Source organism: Bufo gargarizans, chromosome 5, assembly GCF_014858855.1.
Source record: "Bufo gargarizans isolate SCDJY-AF-19 chromosome 5, ASM1485885v1, whole genome shotgun sequence".
Lineage (NCBI taxonomy): Eukaryota > Metazoa > Chordata > Amphibia > Anura > Bufonidae > Bufo > Bufo gargarizans.
In genome coordinates, this window is record NC_058084.1 from 102,550,548 (window position 1) to 102,566,322 (window position 15,775).

A 15,775-nucleotide genomic window follows, 5' to 3' on the forward strand; every position below is an offset into this window, starting at 1 on the left:
TGGGACTGAGCTGCATATAGCCCATGTGTACAATGAACATTATGTGACAAGCCTAGGATGCTGCAGCCTCTTCAATAGCTGATTGGTGGAAATGCCGAGAGTCAGACCCCCGAAGATCAGATATTGATGACCTATCTTGAGAAGAGGTGAATAGTCTACTCCTGGAAACCCCCTTTGAAGGGGTTGTCTGGTTTCCAACCTCCATCTCCTTAATTCCCTGGTTGGCATGTTTACCAGGTATAACTGGAGATTCTTCTGAAATCATCGATTCTCGTGCAGGGCTCATCTAATTTTGTAGCTGTGCTTACTTCAACAAAAGCAGTACAGAAAAAAAAAGCAATAAAACAAATTGGTATCGAAGGTTCTCTTTAAAGGAGAATATTGAACAATTAGTCTAAGCTTCTTGAGACACAACACAAACATTGTAGTCTGACATTAGCGGAAGGACCTGTAGACACAATTTAAAATGATAAATTCTCAGGACCTTATTAGTACAAGTGGATGGCAGGCTAAGCACATAACAAACAACAACAAATGACTTCATGTCATGAAATATTCATAGAGTAATGCTGTTAAAGATTGTTCTGAAGAATTGTACTGCATTCATAGCCCTGAGTCCACAGCAGACACAGGTCATTATCCCACCGAATTTATTTCCCTGTAAAGACAAACGGCAATACAGCCACAGGGAGGAAAGAGGCAGCAGAATGTTATGTTACACGTACAGCGGTAAAGTAGGATTTATTCAGTTAGTGTTAGTTATTTCTATGAATATAAAATTAGAGCACATGTGAAAGTAATGGAAAAATCACAAATATGGTAAAGAATTTTTGAGATTTTAGACATTAAAGTGCATAAAGACCAGTTCTACATCCATCTGCTTTCGTGGTCTGTTCAAATATGACCATCTGATCTTCTGCATCAAAATTCAGGAGTGTACCTTAAAATCCATGCTGCAGAGAACTTTAATCATGGAATTGTAGTTTTAGATATATATATACTATATATAAAGCTGAGTGTATGTATGACTGCTAAAGGAATCCGCACCGTCGCATTTACAATCACGAAATTTGGCACACAGTTACATCAGGTGTCCGGGAAGGTCTTAGACTGAGTCTCGGTTCTCTAGGACGTACCGTTCCAGAGATATTTCCAAAAAATGCTAATTTGGCACCATCACATAACCTACGTTAGCCAATAGAAGCCTGCAGGTCTTTCTCCTCATATCCCAACTGCCATACACACGGTCACATGACCCTTATCAGCCAAGCTCGCAGGCCCTTAGTTTCCACATACACACAGTTTTACACCAGGTTTCCATAACAACCCAGCCATTTTTCTTCACTGCTGTAGGTGAGCTTTAAAGGGGCAGGGCGCTGTGGATCACACGGTTATGGGAGCAGAGTGTTGTGGAGGTCACAGTTAAGGGGGCAGGTTGCTGTGGAGGTCACAGTTAAGGCGACGGTCCGCTATGGAGGTCAGTGTTAAGGGGCAGAATGTTGTAAAAGCCACTGTTAAGGGGGCGGGTTGTTGTGTAAATCACTGTTAAGGAGATGAGGTACGGTGGAGGTCACTAATTAAGGGGCAGCCATTGTGGAGGTCTCTGTTAAAGTAGAGAACAGGTGAGTTGATTTCAAAGTAAAAAGTAAGTGGTTGCCGAGAACCAACATCACAATCATTTCAGACTAGGCCTAGAAAAGAGTCCCGGCCCCCTGAGAAGAGTCCTGGTTATTCATATATTCCTGCTCTCCCTGCCCACCTGCTGATGACTGACAGTATCCTACCGAGTTTTCTCCCTTTCTCTCTAGGAGAGAACTGCCAATCATCAGCAGATGGGTGAGAGAGCAGGAGATTAGGGATAACCAGGACTCTTCTCATATAACAAAAAACAAAGTCTGGGTAGCATCGCAGTCCTGCTTGTGTGTATAGAGTGCCAGCTGCTGTGGGGAAGACCCACCCCCAAAATAATCCAAATAAACAGAAAAAATTCCACGGCACATCCAGGATGTGCTGTGGAATTTTTTCTTTATCATGACTCTTCTCAGGTAGATTTGACTCTTTTCAATGCCTGGGATGCAATGATTATGATGCTGGTTCTCGGCAACCACTTACTTTTAGCTCATGAGTGACACACCGCTGACATCAGCATTTCTGTCACTATTTTATGCTGCCCTCAGTGAGGTTAGCGAAAAGTTGATTGACAGGTTCCCATTAAGTCAAGAGCTTGGACCAAAGAACTACTGTTTGCTACATGTGCAAAATCTACTTATGTAAATTAAATGACTTAAATATGAGGACAAATCTCAACAAAATGATGTTAACTATTAAACAGTTCTCCACATAGATATGGTTATACACCCATGTGGATCCCTTCTTTTCTAGATCTCATCATGGCATAAACCCTGATTTCCATGAAAACACTGATTCTTTGAAACTTTGGTATGAAAATAATTTTATTTGTGGAGAGTTTTGTGTGTAGACTTCTGAAGCTGAGAATAACTTTGCTCTTCAATACCTGTAGCATGCAGAATGGCATTTAGGTCCTTCTTCAGATTGCCCAAGATTGAATATTTATACTTGAAGCAGATGGCATGTCTTCACACATCTTGCCGGATTTTATGAGATTTAGTGCATGAGCCCATCTGTTAAAGCCTTATAAATGCAAGGAGAGGAGCCCTTACAGCTCAAAAGACATAGCTGATGTAAACACAGGTGTCTTCTAAGGATGAAAAAAATTGTGTGTTATAAATATGTCTGCCAATAAAGCTAATGCATAATATATGAGACACTGCTATACATGAAAAGTGTACTAGAAGTCACCAAGGTGTGACATGATCATAAAAAAGCAAGGCCCAGTGTATTTATACAGACCACACAAATGAGCCCTAGCTGCTACAGAAATCTACAACCACATGGTCAGATTTCTGCATGCAGTTTTGGAAGCCAAAATCAGGAGTGGATCATAAAAGGAGAGAAAGTATAAAGGACAGATACAACTTTGCATCTTTTTTTATTCACACCTGGTTTTGGGTGGCAAAACTGCATGCAGAAACCTGACTGTGTGGTCGTACCCTAAGACTGGGTTCCCACACGTCATATGAAACCCGCATGAAAATCTGTAACAAAATCCACATATGTCATCAGCAGATTTAGAAACAGATTGGTGATATCATCTTTTGCTATGGGTGAAACTGTTGTACCCCAGACCTGGTGATACTGCAAATTGTACATTTATTTCTGGCCGTAAGCTACAAGCAAGGGATGGTTGGCAAGGAACAGGGCTAACCACCCTGTTCCTTCCCTCTTGGTAGGAGTGGGCTGGTCCTACTACCTACGGAGAGGGGGTGTTTCTGTCAAGCTACCGAGAGGAGAGGAAGCTCCCTGCACAGTTCCTGCTCCTGATATAGGATTCTTCAGAGAGAACCAAACCAATTTTCCTCAGGTAAAACCCTGAGATTTCAGACAGCAGAGTGAACTGCTACCATCAGCACTGAAGACACTACTGTGAGGTGTGGGATTGCAGCCACGCCACTCATCACCAAATAACCCCTAGGCCAGTATCATCTAAATGGGGAATTGCCACCAACCAACCTGCCTCTATATCCTTGCTGGTTCTAGAGAGGATTTGCACCTAAAGGGGTTGTGCAAGAATGGGGAGTTTTTGGCAAATCCCCTCTTTGTGACCGACCTGTAAAGGTCTTACCTGCTTCCCGGCGCTGTCTGCCTTCTCCTTCTCCCGGCCTGCGATGGTCCACTGGGCTCCAGTGATATCAACCTCGCCACAGCCAATCACAAGCCACAGCGGTGTCAGGCTCCCCTTACGACCATGTGACCATTTGTCATGACGCAAAGCCTGACTGGTTGTGGCAATGTCAAACCACATGTTGACATCACTGTAGCCCATTGGAGCATCTCAGGCCAGTAAAAAAAGGAGCGAAGAGCCAGCACCGGGAAGCAGGTAAGTCATCTTCCCTTTGCAGGTCCAGCAGAATGGGGGGTCTTGTACAACCCCTTTAAAGCCTGCTGCTACTATATGTATTTAACGTTCAACATCGCACTTAGTAAAAAATACTTTGTTATTTTCAACTCTGGCCTCGTTCTTCAGTACTATAATTCCACTGCACCAATTCCCAGGGTGCAACTGCCTGAGGGAGTACACCGTGACACAACACTTAATCAAGGCCACTACCACTCCTATCCTCTGCACTGGTTCCTCAGGGGGTCGCTGCAAAGACAGCAACCGACAGGCATAGCTCACATATATTGCTGTATATCTGAATGATGCTATAAAAAGGACGGGGCCCCTTGTAATACGACATAAGAAAAGGACTGTAACTGGGGTGTTCACCTTGTTCCATCAAATTACCGGTCCTCTCCCATTTTTGAGGGTAGTAGGTTTGAGGGAGACATAAATTGTATCAGGGATCTGTGTTTTTTCCTAAAATGTGCTATCTAATTTGGGACTCCACTGAAAAAAGAAGTATATTCAAGATTTGTGTTTCCATGTTCAGATGACAGCGCTATACTAGATGACAATTTCCTTTTCTTACAGCTAAATTGATGGCTATAAATATATCCATACACTACAGAGTACTTAAAGTGGTACTATACAGTACTTTGAGAAACTTTTGAGAATTATGTAGTAGGGACATATGAAAAGTGAGACCTCCAACAATCTCTAGGACAAGGAGAGAGAAGTGCACTCAATTGCTGTCTTTCCTCGCTGCCTGACAGGAAAAGAGATGAACTCAATAAAAATCTATGGGTCTGTCTTGTGCAGCAAGGAGAGAGAGTGTGCGATATGCGATCGCTTCCCTCCCCTCATTCTAGAGATCAGTGGGGGTCTTAGCGCTTAGACCCCGACTGATCAAAACTTTTTTATATGTCCATACAACATATCAGAAGTTGAAAGGGCTTGTCCAGGATTAGACAAATATGGATGCTTTCTGTAAGTATCATGTCCACACCTGTCATTGGGATCTGTCTGGTATTACAGCTTAAATACATGGAAGTGGATGGGGCTCAGCTGCAGTACTAATCACAGCCTAAGAACAAGAGTTGAACAGTTTTTGAAATGTGCTATGTGTGAACCCAGTCTAAGACGATATTCCAGTCCACCATTGTTTAACTGTTATGAAGAAGGTCTGCAGCATCTTAGATGTGTATTCTGCTGGAAACACAGTGCTACATACACACTGCAGCTGCTGCTGAACCTCTTTTTAAAAAGAGAATGAGCACTTCTTTCAGTCAGTTAAGCAGCACGTATTTAATGCCGGTCACCTTGGTCCAGTAGTCCAATTCTGACATCCGAATGTGATGTTCATGCAAATAATATTTCCAGACATGTAACATTTCAATATGCATGCATTATAATTGAATATTGATTAGATTAAGAGGATTTGTCATCACTCCTGACCTGTCTGATGTAGGAAATAATTGTATTTCCTATTAAATAAAAATTCTAGAGCATCTTAATAACCTCTCCATTCACACATTCTTTGACTCTCTCACCGCTATCCACCATGTCTTCCCTTCATGATGCTGACACAGCCGCTGCTTTCTACAATATCACAACTACTTCAGCCCTTGACCCAGTCGCCCCCGTCACACACACCAGAACCAGGCAAATTAATAGACAACCCTGGCACACTCACCAGACAAAAAAACTGAGACAAGCTTCCAGAGTTGCTGAACGACGCTGGATGAAAACCCATTCTAAAGACAACTTCATCTCATGAAAACTTTTAACAACCCCCACTACCCCCCTACACAGTTGTCCAGTGCCCTTCCTACAGTTTACCAGTGTCACAGAAGAAAAGCTTTTCACCTTAATCTGAAAATCACACCTCACCACCTGTGCCCTTGACACAATCCCATCCCACATCATTCCCAACCTCACCACTATAATTATCCCTGCCCTAACCCACCTCTTCAACCTATCGCTAACCACTGGTGTCTTCACTTCCTCTTTTCAAAATGCAACCATCACTCATACTCAAGAAGCCTTCCCTTGACCCAACCTCTTTATTCAGCTATCGCCCCACCTCACTACTCCCATTCACATTAAAACTCCTAGAACAACATGTCCATCTCGAACTGTCCTCCCACCTCTTATCCCACTCACTTTTTGATCAGCTGCAATCCGGCTTCAGACCCAATCACTCCATTGAAACTGCCCTAACCAAAGTTGCCAACGATCTACTAGCTTTCAAAGCTAAATGTCATTACTCTGCTCTTCCTCCTTCACCCGTCTTCTGCCTTTGATATTGTCAACCGCTCTCTCCTATTACAAACCCTCTCTTCCTTCTGCATCAAAGACCTGGCCCTCTCCTGGATCTCCTTTTACCTGACCAACAGAGCCTTTAGCGTTTCCCATTCATACACCACCTCCTCATGATGCCCCCTCTCTGTTGGTATCCTTTAAGGCTCTGTCCTGGGTCCCCTGCTTTTCTCCATTTATACATTCGGCCTGGGACAGCTCATGGAGTTCCATGACTTCCAATACCACCTCTATGCTGATGACACTCAAATCTACCTCTCTGGCCCAGATGTCACTTCCTTGCTATCCAGAATCCCAGCATGTGTGTCGGCTATATCTTCTTTCTTCTCCCCCCACTTCCTAAAACTCAACATGGAGAAAGGTGAATTCATCATCTTTCCCCCATGTCACTCAGTCCCCTCTACCTGACTTATCCATCACAGTTAATAGAACAACCCTTTCTCCAGTCTCGCAGGTTCGCTGCCTGGGGATAACATTTGATTCTGCCCTGTCCTTTAAGCCAGGCATCCAAACCCACACCTCCACCTGCCACTTTCAACTTAAGAACATCTCTCGTATTTGCTTCTTACTTACCCCTGAGTCAACAAAAATGCTAGTCACCTCCTGCCTGGACTACTGCAATATTCTCCTCTTTAGCCTCCCATCCGGGCCCCTCCAATCTATTCTCAACTCTGCTGTCCATTTAATCCACCTCCCCACTTTTTTCTCCTCTGCCTTTCCCCTCTGCCAATCCCTTTACTGGCTCCACATTGCCCAGCGAATTCAGTTTAAAATACTAACAAATACATATAAGGCTGAGTTCACATCAGCGTTCAGCCTTTCCGTTCTTCTGCTCCGTTATAGGAGCAGGAGAACGGAAAGGACGGATTGGGCACATAACTGAGCTGAACGGAGCCTACGGATCCCATAGACTATAATGGGGTCAGAAGATGATTTTGGAGCGGAGACGAAAGTACTGCATGCCTCAGTTATGTGCCCAATCCGTCCTTTCCGTTCTCCTGCTCCTATAACTGAGCAGGAGAACGGAAAGGCTGAACGCTGGTGTGAACGAAGCCTAAGGCGGTCCACAACTGGTCCCCTCCCTACATCTCTGATCTGCTTTCCCGATACATCCGCACACTCCGATCCTCATAGGACCTACTTCTCCTCTTATCTGATCTTCACATAATCGACTATAACATTTCTCACATCCTCTCCTCCGCTCTGGATCTCACCACCCCAGAACATCAGACTCTCCCCCAATATCCAAACCTTCAAAAGTAACCTGAAAACCCACCTCTTAAAGGAAGTTAAGCATGCTGCCACCACACAGCCAAATGAGCAGCCTTTACCCTCACCTACTGTGTTCTTTCTTCTTCACTTGTAGATTGTAAGCTCTCGTGGGCAGGATTCTCTCCCATTCTGTACCAGTTTGTTAAAAATGTCATGTTTATCATGTTTGCATTTTTTCATATTATGTATGCATAACCGCCTCTCGATGTACCGCACCATTGAATTAATGGTGCTTCCAAATAAATAATAATAATAATATTTTCTTATAACTCTGTGTGGTTCCTCTGTTATACCTGCTTGAAATTAATGAACAAAATGACAACTGGGTGTTATCAGTTTTGGGGCCTGTCCCTACACAGTCTGACACTATCTAATCATCTCTGACAATGTCAGATTCAATAGAGATACAGCCCTTTGAAAAGGACTATGGTGACACTCATTTGTCATTTACTGCAAAATTTCTAGGAGGAACAACACAATGCAGAGTTACAGTATAAGAATAGATGCACCAGAATTGTTATGTGACAGAGAATACACATATTTACTAAAATCAACGTTTACCGGTAGGTGACAGATCCTCTTTAAAGATAGTCTTTTGGAGCCCAGAAGCACAGGATGTATTGACACTTTGTAATGCCTCATACTGTGAAATGCTGGTGGCTTCTTGGTGTAGCTTACATGGTAACTTTGAGAAGTTCACACACTTCGATCTGTAATCTAGCTATGGCCATCATTCTGTTAATGACGTTGATATACCAATCACTAATACTACCGGTATTTATTTTTCTAGTTTAAAGATGGAGCCGAAAAACAAAGGTCTGAAGCAGCAGCAGCAGCAACATAAGAAGCTGTTAGCGGCCATGCTTTCCCAAGACTCCTTTGACTCCGTACACAGCACTCCTGCGTCTGTCACAGAGGAAGATATTGATAATGAGGATGATGCAATGGAACTGCTAGGTAATTGACCGGCTCACTCATTTATTTATAATGTGCTTAGGGGGGATTGATTCTCTTGTTAAACGAGTAATGGCCAGGTTAGGGTCATGTGCAGACTGATCTCTTCTCCCTGATTTAGGTGCAGGGATATATTGCACTCAACTGGAAATTCTGTACAACAATCATGTGTATATTTCTTAAGGGGATCTCCAGTCATTGCTGTAAGTTACAGACTGCACTTACAGATGTGCAATCTGTGCAGTCACACAGGGTACCTCTGATGTCACTGCTGAAGTTGTAAGCCGTGTACCGGGGTGGGCTTGCCAGGATACAGCGAAGTCACGAACAAGGAAAACGACCCTGACACCAGCTCTTGTAGAACATACTTTGTTTTTCTGTTACGGGATATCAAACACACTCCCAAATGCAGTGAACATAAAATCAGATTACATACACTCAGCCCGGAGGCTGAGACCCCTGTGTCGCCCTATGATAGTAGCCAGAACACACTTGCGCAGTTTACCTACTGCGAGCAGAGTTAACTCTGCTTCGCCATATCTGTTATTACCCTGAAGAACAGGAAGAATCGTGTGTGTGTGTGATACAGGCTAGCCCACGGTGCGACACAGCAGCTTAAAATCTTACCGGCCTATACATTGATTTCCCCATCCCTTTTCCCCAAAACTGGTAATGTGGCACGTGCCTAATATATATCACTCCCGATAAACACGCTGGGGTAACTGGAGATTATGGTGAAGACCTCTCTGTTCCCCCGAAACAAACCAAAACTTTACCCCTGCTCTAACCCACCTCTTCAACCTATCACTAACCACTGGTGTCTTCACTTCCTCTTTTAAAAATGCAACCATCACACTCATATTCAAGAAGCCTTCCCTGGACCCATCCTCTTTATTCAGCTATCTCCTCATCTCACTACCCCCATTCACATTAAAACTCCTAGAACAAGCAGCAATTCTTGGTTGCCTGCCACTCAGCAGCACTAACTAACTAACTACCGGCAAGTTTGATCTCAGTCTCTAGTATTTAGGCGCCAATGTTATATTGAGGTGCGTGCACGCTCTGTCATACCGACCCGGGTCTGCGCTGCCTCAGCTGGTGACTGCAAACTGAACAAAGGCTGATCCAACACACGAGCGGTACCACAGGGTCCGTTGCTTTGCTCTTTAGCTCTCATCAGTGATCCTGGCAGCTGTACTCCTTCTCCTGGATGGGATCTGGGTCCTTGACACAATCAGCTTCACTTGGTTGCAGTCCTGGTCGCAAAAGAGTGATTCCACGCTAGGATCTTAATGGATTTCTTCTCTCACACACTTTTCCAGTGAAACTAAAATGGACGCCAGCTTCCTTCCTCTAGACCAGTGTTTCCCAACCAGTGTGCCTACAGCTGTTGCAAAACTACAACTCCCAGCATGCCCAGACAGCCTTTGGCTGTGCGGGCATGCTGGGAGTTATAGTTTTGTAACAGCTGGAGGCACACTGGTTGGGAAACACTGCTCTAGACACACAGCTCCACCTCCTATGAATATTTAAATCTGAGCAGTCTGTTTAGCTGTGTGGGGAAACAGCGGCTTCTTGTGGCCAAACAGCAAAATAACAGTGTTCATGCAATAAGAGCTGTTTTGCAATCTCACAAAGGAGCACCACATGCCTTGATGGTCTGGGCAACTGGAGCTTCCACCTGATCCCGATCCCTTCCCTATGGAAAGGTGGTAGGCACAAGGTGCAAATACATTCTGCAGATGGCGGGCTAATGCACCACATGCCTTGATGGTCTGGGCAACTGGAGCTTGCACCCTATCCCTCACTTGACGCCTGAATCTGTGGAAAGATAGGCACAAGGTGCAACTACATTCTGTAGATGGTGGGCTAATGCTAGTTAGGCGCCTTACAGCAATGTTATTTGGGCTCTGTATTGTTGTATTGTTTGGACCCAACATAGTTAAACTTAGAGGGAAAGTATCAATGTAAGGTACTGCATAGGGCACCATGTGTTATAGGGTTGGCTCTGACTGTGCCAACCCTACACACACTTTACAGCACCTCAGTGCTCCAATTTATGATTGCCAGCTGTTTTAACTCTTTATAAACATCTGATCGTAGCCTAATTTTAAGGTGTCCACAGTTCATGCACAAGATTTCATAGATCAGTCATTGTAAAGTGTAGTAAAGAGAAGTGAAGGAGTCACTTTCCCTACATCTACAGACTATTGCGCTCTGCCTCACCCTGAATCCTTTAGGGAGCTGCTCTGGCTGCTTGATCTGTGGCCCTTATGTCTGAACTCCTGACAGCTTATAAATACTTATTTAATCCATAATTTCATTAGTTTGATCAAAATTTATATTTAATGAGTGTTTTTGAGCTGTCAAGAGTTCAGAGCTAAGGGCTACAGATGGAGCCATCAGAGCAGCTCCCTGATGGATTCATTGTGAGGCAGACACCAACAGTCTGTAGTGAAAGTGGAGGCTGTAAAGGAAAAACAGTTGAAAATGGTTAATAAAGACCAATTGAAAATTATTTTTAGCCCAAAATGAATAAAATGCAAAAGTGTCCATAGCCTTTACCTTTCACCCTATGTAAAGGACAGTAAACATCTCATGAGCCTCACTAATTATAACCAATCCTTCTGATATTAATATTTAACTGATAAATTAATTTATCATTCAGAAAATCATGCGATTTTCTAATATTCAAAACTTTAACATACTCCTCACCTACTTTTTTTTTTTTTCACATCAGTGCAAAACCTCACAAAGGAAGGCTATAGCATGGACGTGCCCTGTGTAGTGTACCCATGCTCTAGAAGAATAGGATGAAACATGGTACCGATATTACCCAGCAGAGTTCCTTGGTTATAACTGAATACTGGAAGCCATGTGATGTGCCAGGGTTGTGTGACAGACGCCATGGTTAGTCATTAAAGAAGACACATCCATGGTCCAAATCACGCCACTGACAAACAGTATATTATTCCAATACTGTGTTTTGTTTCACACAAATTTTTTTTTTAATTGTTCTGCATGTGATATTGTTTCCTTTTGAACTATATGCGCTGCCGAAGCAACTTCTGAAAAAGTAATTTGAATCCATATGTAAATGAGCAGTAAAGGGCAACAAGGTAGGGACCAAGCCACTGTGCACCCTTGCTCCTCCTGCTTCTCTTCCAGCCCCTCCCTCTCCTACTTGAATAACAGGTCCAGGCAAGATGCAGGAAATGGCCCCTGTCAATCATGAAGAAGAGGGAGGGGCTGACAGAGAAAGCAGGAGGAGCAAGAGTGCAGAGAGTCCCTTGAGCCCACCCAATGTGAAGCAATTTTGTAATATACTTTATTAGAAAATTGTGTTTCTTTTTACTAGAAAACTGGGTGCAAAGAGTATTTTTAGCAACATTTTAACTGGGCATTGCTAATGAAATTTAATTTTTAGGGTTCTACTGAGCGCTGAAGATGTCTGTGAGTAACATACAGAGGCTTCTCAGACTGCCTCTTGCCATTTCCCAGCCTCTTGCTCCCTATATGTGCCCTTTCTGCTTGTGTGCCTGCCTAACTGACTTGTGCCAGTGCTAACCACTGGAAACTCTGCTGGTTTAGCTTTCTTCCCTGCGCCTCTCTCAGTGCTCATGCACACAACCACAAAAAAAAAAACTAAAAAAAACGGATGACATCCGTGTGACGTCCGTGTTACATACGCATTTTTTATTTTTTTTTGAGGATCTATTGTAATGATGCCTCTCCTTGTCCGCAAAATTAACAAGAATAGGACATGTTCTATTTTTTAGCAAAATGGACTTTTTTTTTTGTGGCCCTTTCGAAATGAATGGTTCCACATACGGGCCTAAATAAAAAACTGAATAGACCTGGACAAAAAAAATACGTTCTTGTGCATGAGCCCTTAGTAAGCGCAGGGAGGAGAATGGGGGGGAAACATCACACTTACCGATCAGTGTACTGTGCTACTGTACACATATTGTCACCTCTAAGCGCTGGCAGTCCAGCCTCTGTATGTACACGTAGTCATCTTCAGCACTGAAGACAGACTCTCCTTAGCTACTCCAACCAGCATTTCCTATAGCATGTCTGAGCACTTTCTAGCCTCTTCAGTAGTGTAACTACACTCTCATTTGAGTATGTAGCAGTGTTTGGTTGTGACTCAGAGGCAGAACATTATTGTGATGTGATAGCGTCTATAGGTTCTTATTTATAGACTGTTCTTTATTACTTCAACATGGTTTGTGAGGTTTATAGGTGAGCTCCGTTGTGACGATGTTACCATAGCAGGACTTTCGTCTCCACTCAAAAATCATATTCTGAGCGGACACCGAACGGACCCCATTATAGCCTATGGGGTCTTTAGGCTCCGTTACGCTGAGTTAGGTCTCAGTTATCTGCAGAATCCGTCCTTTCCGTTCTCCTGCTGCTCAACGGAGCTGGAGAACGGAAAGGAGAAACTGATGTGAAAGGAGCCTAAGCTCCTTTGTTATGATGTCATAATCGTGTGAGAAAATGTATAGGCCAAGTGCTGCTGTGATGATGTCACAGATGTGTATATTTAAAGGATGTGTTTAATTCACAGTAGAGTGTTTATCACAAAGGTATTTGTGTGGTTTTCTAGGTTGTTAAAAATGTATCTACAACAGATCACTGCAAGGACCAAAAAAGGGAAAATAGTGAAAAACGTGTATAAATACATTGATATGTACCGTATTTTCCGGCGTATAAGACGACTGGGCATATAAGATGACCCCCAACTTTTCCAGTTAAAATATAGGGTTTGGGCTATACTCGCCATATAAGACTATCCCTCCAACGCTATTTACTTTGGCATCAAGATCTGCAGGTAATTGTTGTGCAATTTTCGTCTTTTGCCTCAGTACCATATTATGCCTTTCCAAGAATCTAGTACACCGCGATACAGTGGCCTTAAATCTGTTGCTGTGATCTGGGTTCGATTTGGCCACTGAAGTGCAAACAAATGTATTTTATTTTGTGTCACTACATAACCGTTTTGGCGATGCTCATTCACCATGTCTGCTACATGTTTTTCGAGTTCTGGCCTATGTAGGGGGGCCTCTTCTTAATGCACACTTACCCCTTAGCATACTCTTTAATGCTTTATCATTTGCTTTTCAGTCCTGAATCATCTTTTCTGTTATTCCATATCTGTATGTACAGATACTGGTGCTGTGCTGTATGTACAGATACTGGTGCTGTGCTGTATGTACAGATACTGGTGCTGTGCTGTATGTACAGATACTGGTGCTGTGCTGTATGTACAGATACTGGTGCTGTGCTGTATGTACAGATACTGGTGCTGTGCTGTATGTACAGATACTGGTGCTGTGCTGTATGTACAGATACTGGTGCTGTGCTGTATGTACAGATACTGGTGCTGTGCTGTATGTACAGATACTGGTGCTGTGCTGTATGTACAGATACTGGTGCTGTGCTGTATGTACAGATACTGGTGCTGTACGGTATGTACAGATACTGGTGCTGTACTGTATTCAGCACCACATGTATCTGCTCCCCAGATAGACTCAGTTTTTTTTCACCACAGATAAGATGCTCACCAAACTTCATTAGAGATCCAACATTAGAATTGTCTGAAGTGCAGATGCTCCCGCTTCCCCCTGCCTTCCCTCAGAATTGCCAATCCAATCCAGTATACAACAACCAGCCAATCACAGTAAGCAATGTACCAGTATTTTCTGTGCACACTGCATACAAAGGCTGCTTGGATTGGGTGGGTCAGCTCTCCCTGCCTGCCCAGCCCTCCCTGTCTTCAAGACGATCTGAGCGGTAGTACGCAATGTCATACTGCCGGCATGAGAAAACCGTTGAGAGCAGGAAGAGGGGGCTGCTTCAGGAGCGGCTGGCAGGGATGCAGAGCACGGTGGCTCAGCTAGAGGGCGCCTGTCCCTGAAGCTAGAGAAGGACAGCTTCTCCAGTCCGGCTAGGAAGTAAGTTTCAGCACACCGTATACCGGCATATAAGACGACACCCGGCGTATAAGACGACCCCCAACTTTTGAGCAGATTTTCAGGTGTTCAAAATTAGTCTTATACACACGAAAATACAGTAAATTGGAAATATATATATATATATATATATATATACACACACACACACATACTGTATCGTTGTATAGTGGAGAAAAAAAACTCAAATCAGACCCCCAAGCTCCATTAGACCTCAAATCAGATCCACAAGCTCCATCAGACCTCAGAGCAAACCCCCCATCAGACCCCCGAACCTCTTAGGACCTCAGATCAGACCCCCAAGCTTCATCAGACCTCAGATCAGATCCCCATCAGACCCCCAAGGTCCATCAGATCCCCATCAGACCTCTATATCAGACCCCCATTCCTTCTCAGATCATACCCCCATTCATCCTCAGATTAGATTCCATCATACCCCATTCCTCCCCAGATCAGACCCCCATACTTTCTCAGATTAGACTCCCATCATACCCCACTCCTCCTCAGATCAAAACCCCAAGCTCCATCAGACTTCAGATCAGATCACCAACAGATCTCTGTATTGGAGTCCCATTCCTCCTGAGATCTCAGATCAGACCTCCATTCCTCCTCACATCAGACCCCTATCGTACCCCTATTCCTCCTCGGATCAGATTCCCTAGCTCCATAAGACCTCAGATCAGACCCCATAATGGAAGCGATTATTAGTATTCACACCATAATACAGACTGCCATTCCCCCTCCGTTTTTGGAGGAAACAAGTGCATGTTATAGTGCAAAAATATATTTTATATATATATATATATATATATATATATATATATACACAGTACAGACCAAAAGTTTGGACACACCTTCTCATTCAAAGAGTTTTCTTAATTTTCATGACTATGAAAATTGTAGATTCACACTAAAGGCATCAAAACTATGAATTAACACATGTGGAATTATATACTGTATTTTTCGCCGTATAAGACGCACTCCCCCCCCCCCCCCCCCAAAAGTGGGGGGAAAATAGCAGTGCGTCTTATACGGCGAATGCTGCTGATTTTGCTGAGTTTTCAATGATACACCCGCCGCGATGCCGCGCGGCGGGTGTTTCAGCTGTGAGGGAGGAGCTGGGGGTGGATCTGTGGATGACACATATATAGCATCTTATGCTATGTGTCATCCACAGATCCCCTCCATAAGTGTCCCTGTAGTGAATGACCCTCAATACTGGGGCCCAGCATCTGCTTTTATAATGACAGCGGGGCCCGTGCAGTGACTGTATTCTACTACACGGGCCCCA

At 43.7% G+C, this 15,775-nt stretch overlaps 1 protein-coding gene across 1 annotated transcript in view; it reads left to right on the plus strand.

Moving 5' to 3' along the window:
* Positions 1 to 15,775, plus strand: part of C5H8orf34 (chromosome 5 C8orf34 homolog) — a 304,643-nt gene that overhangs the window by 97,805 nt on the left and 191,063 nt on the right. The window contains exon 8 of the mRNA XM_044294965.1: positions 8,343 to 8,509. Within this exon, the coding sequence (XP_044150900.1) occupies positions 8,343 to 8,509 (167 nt within the window). The remainder of the gene's footprint in view (positions 1 to 8,342; positions 8,510 to 15,775) is intronic.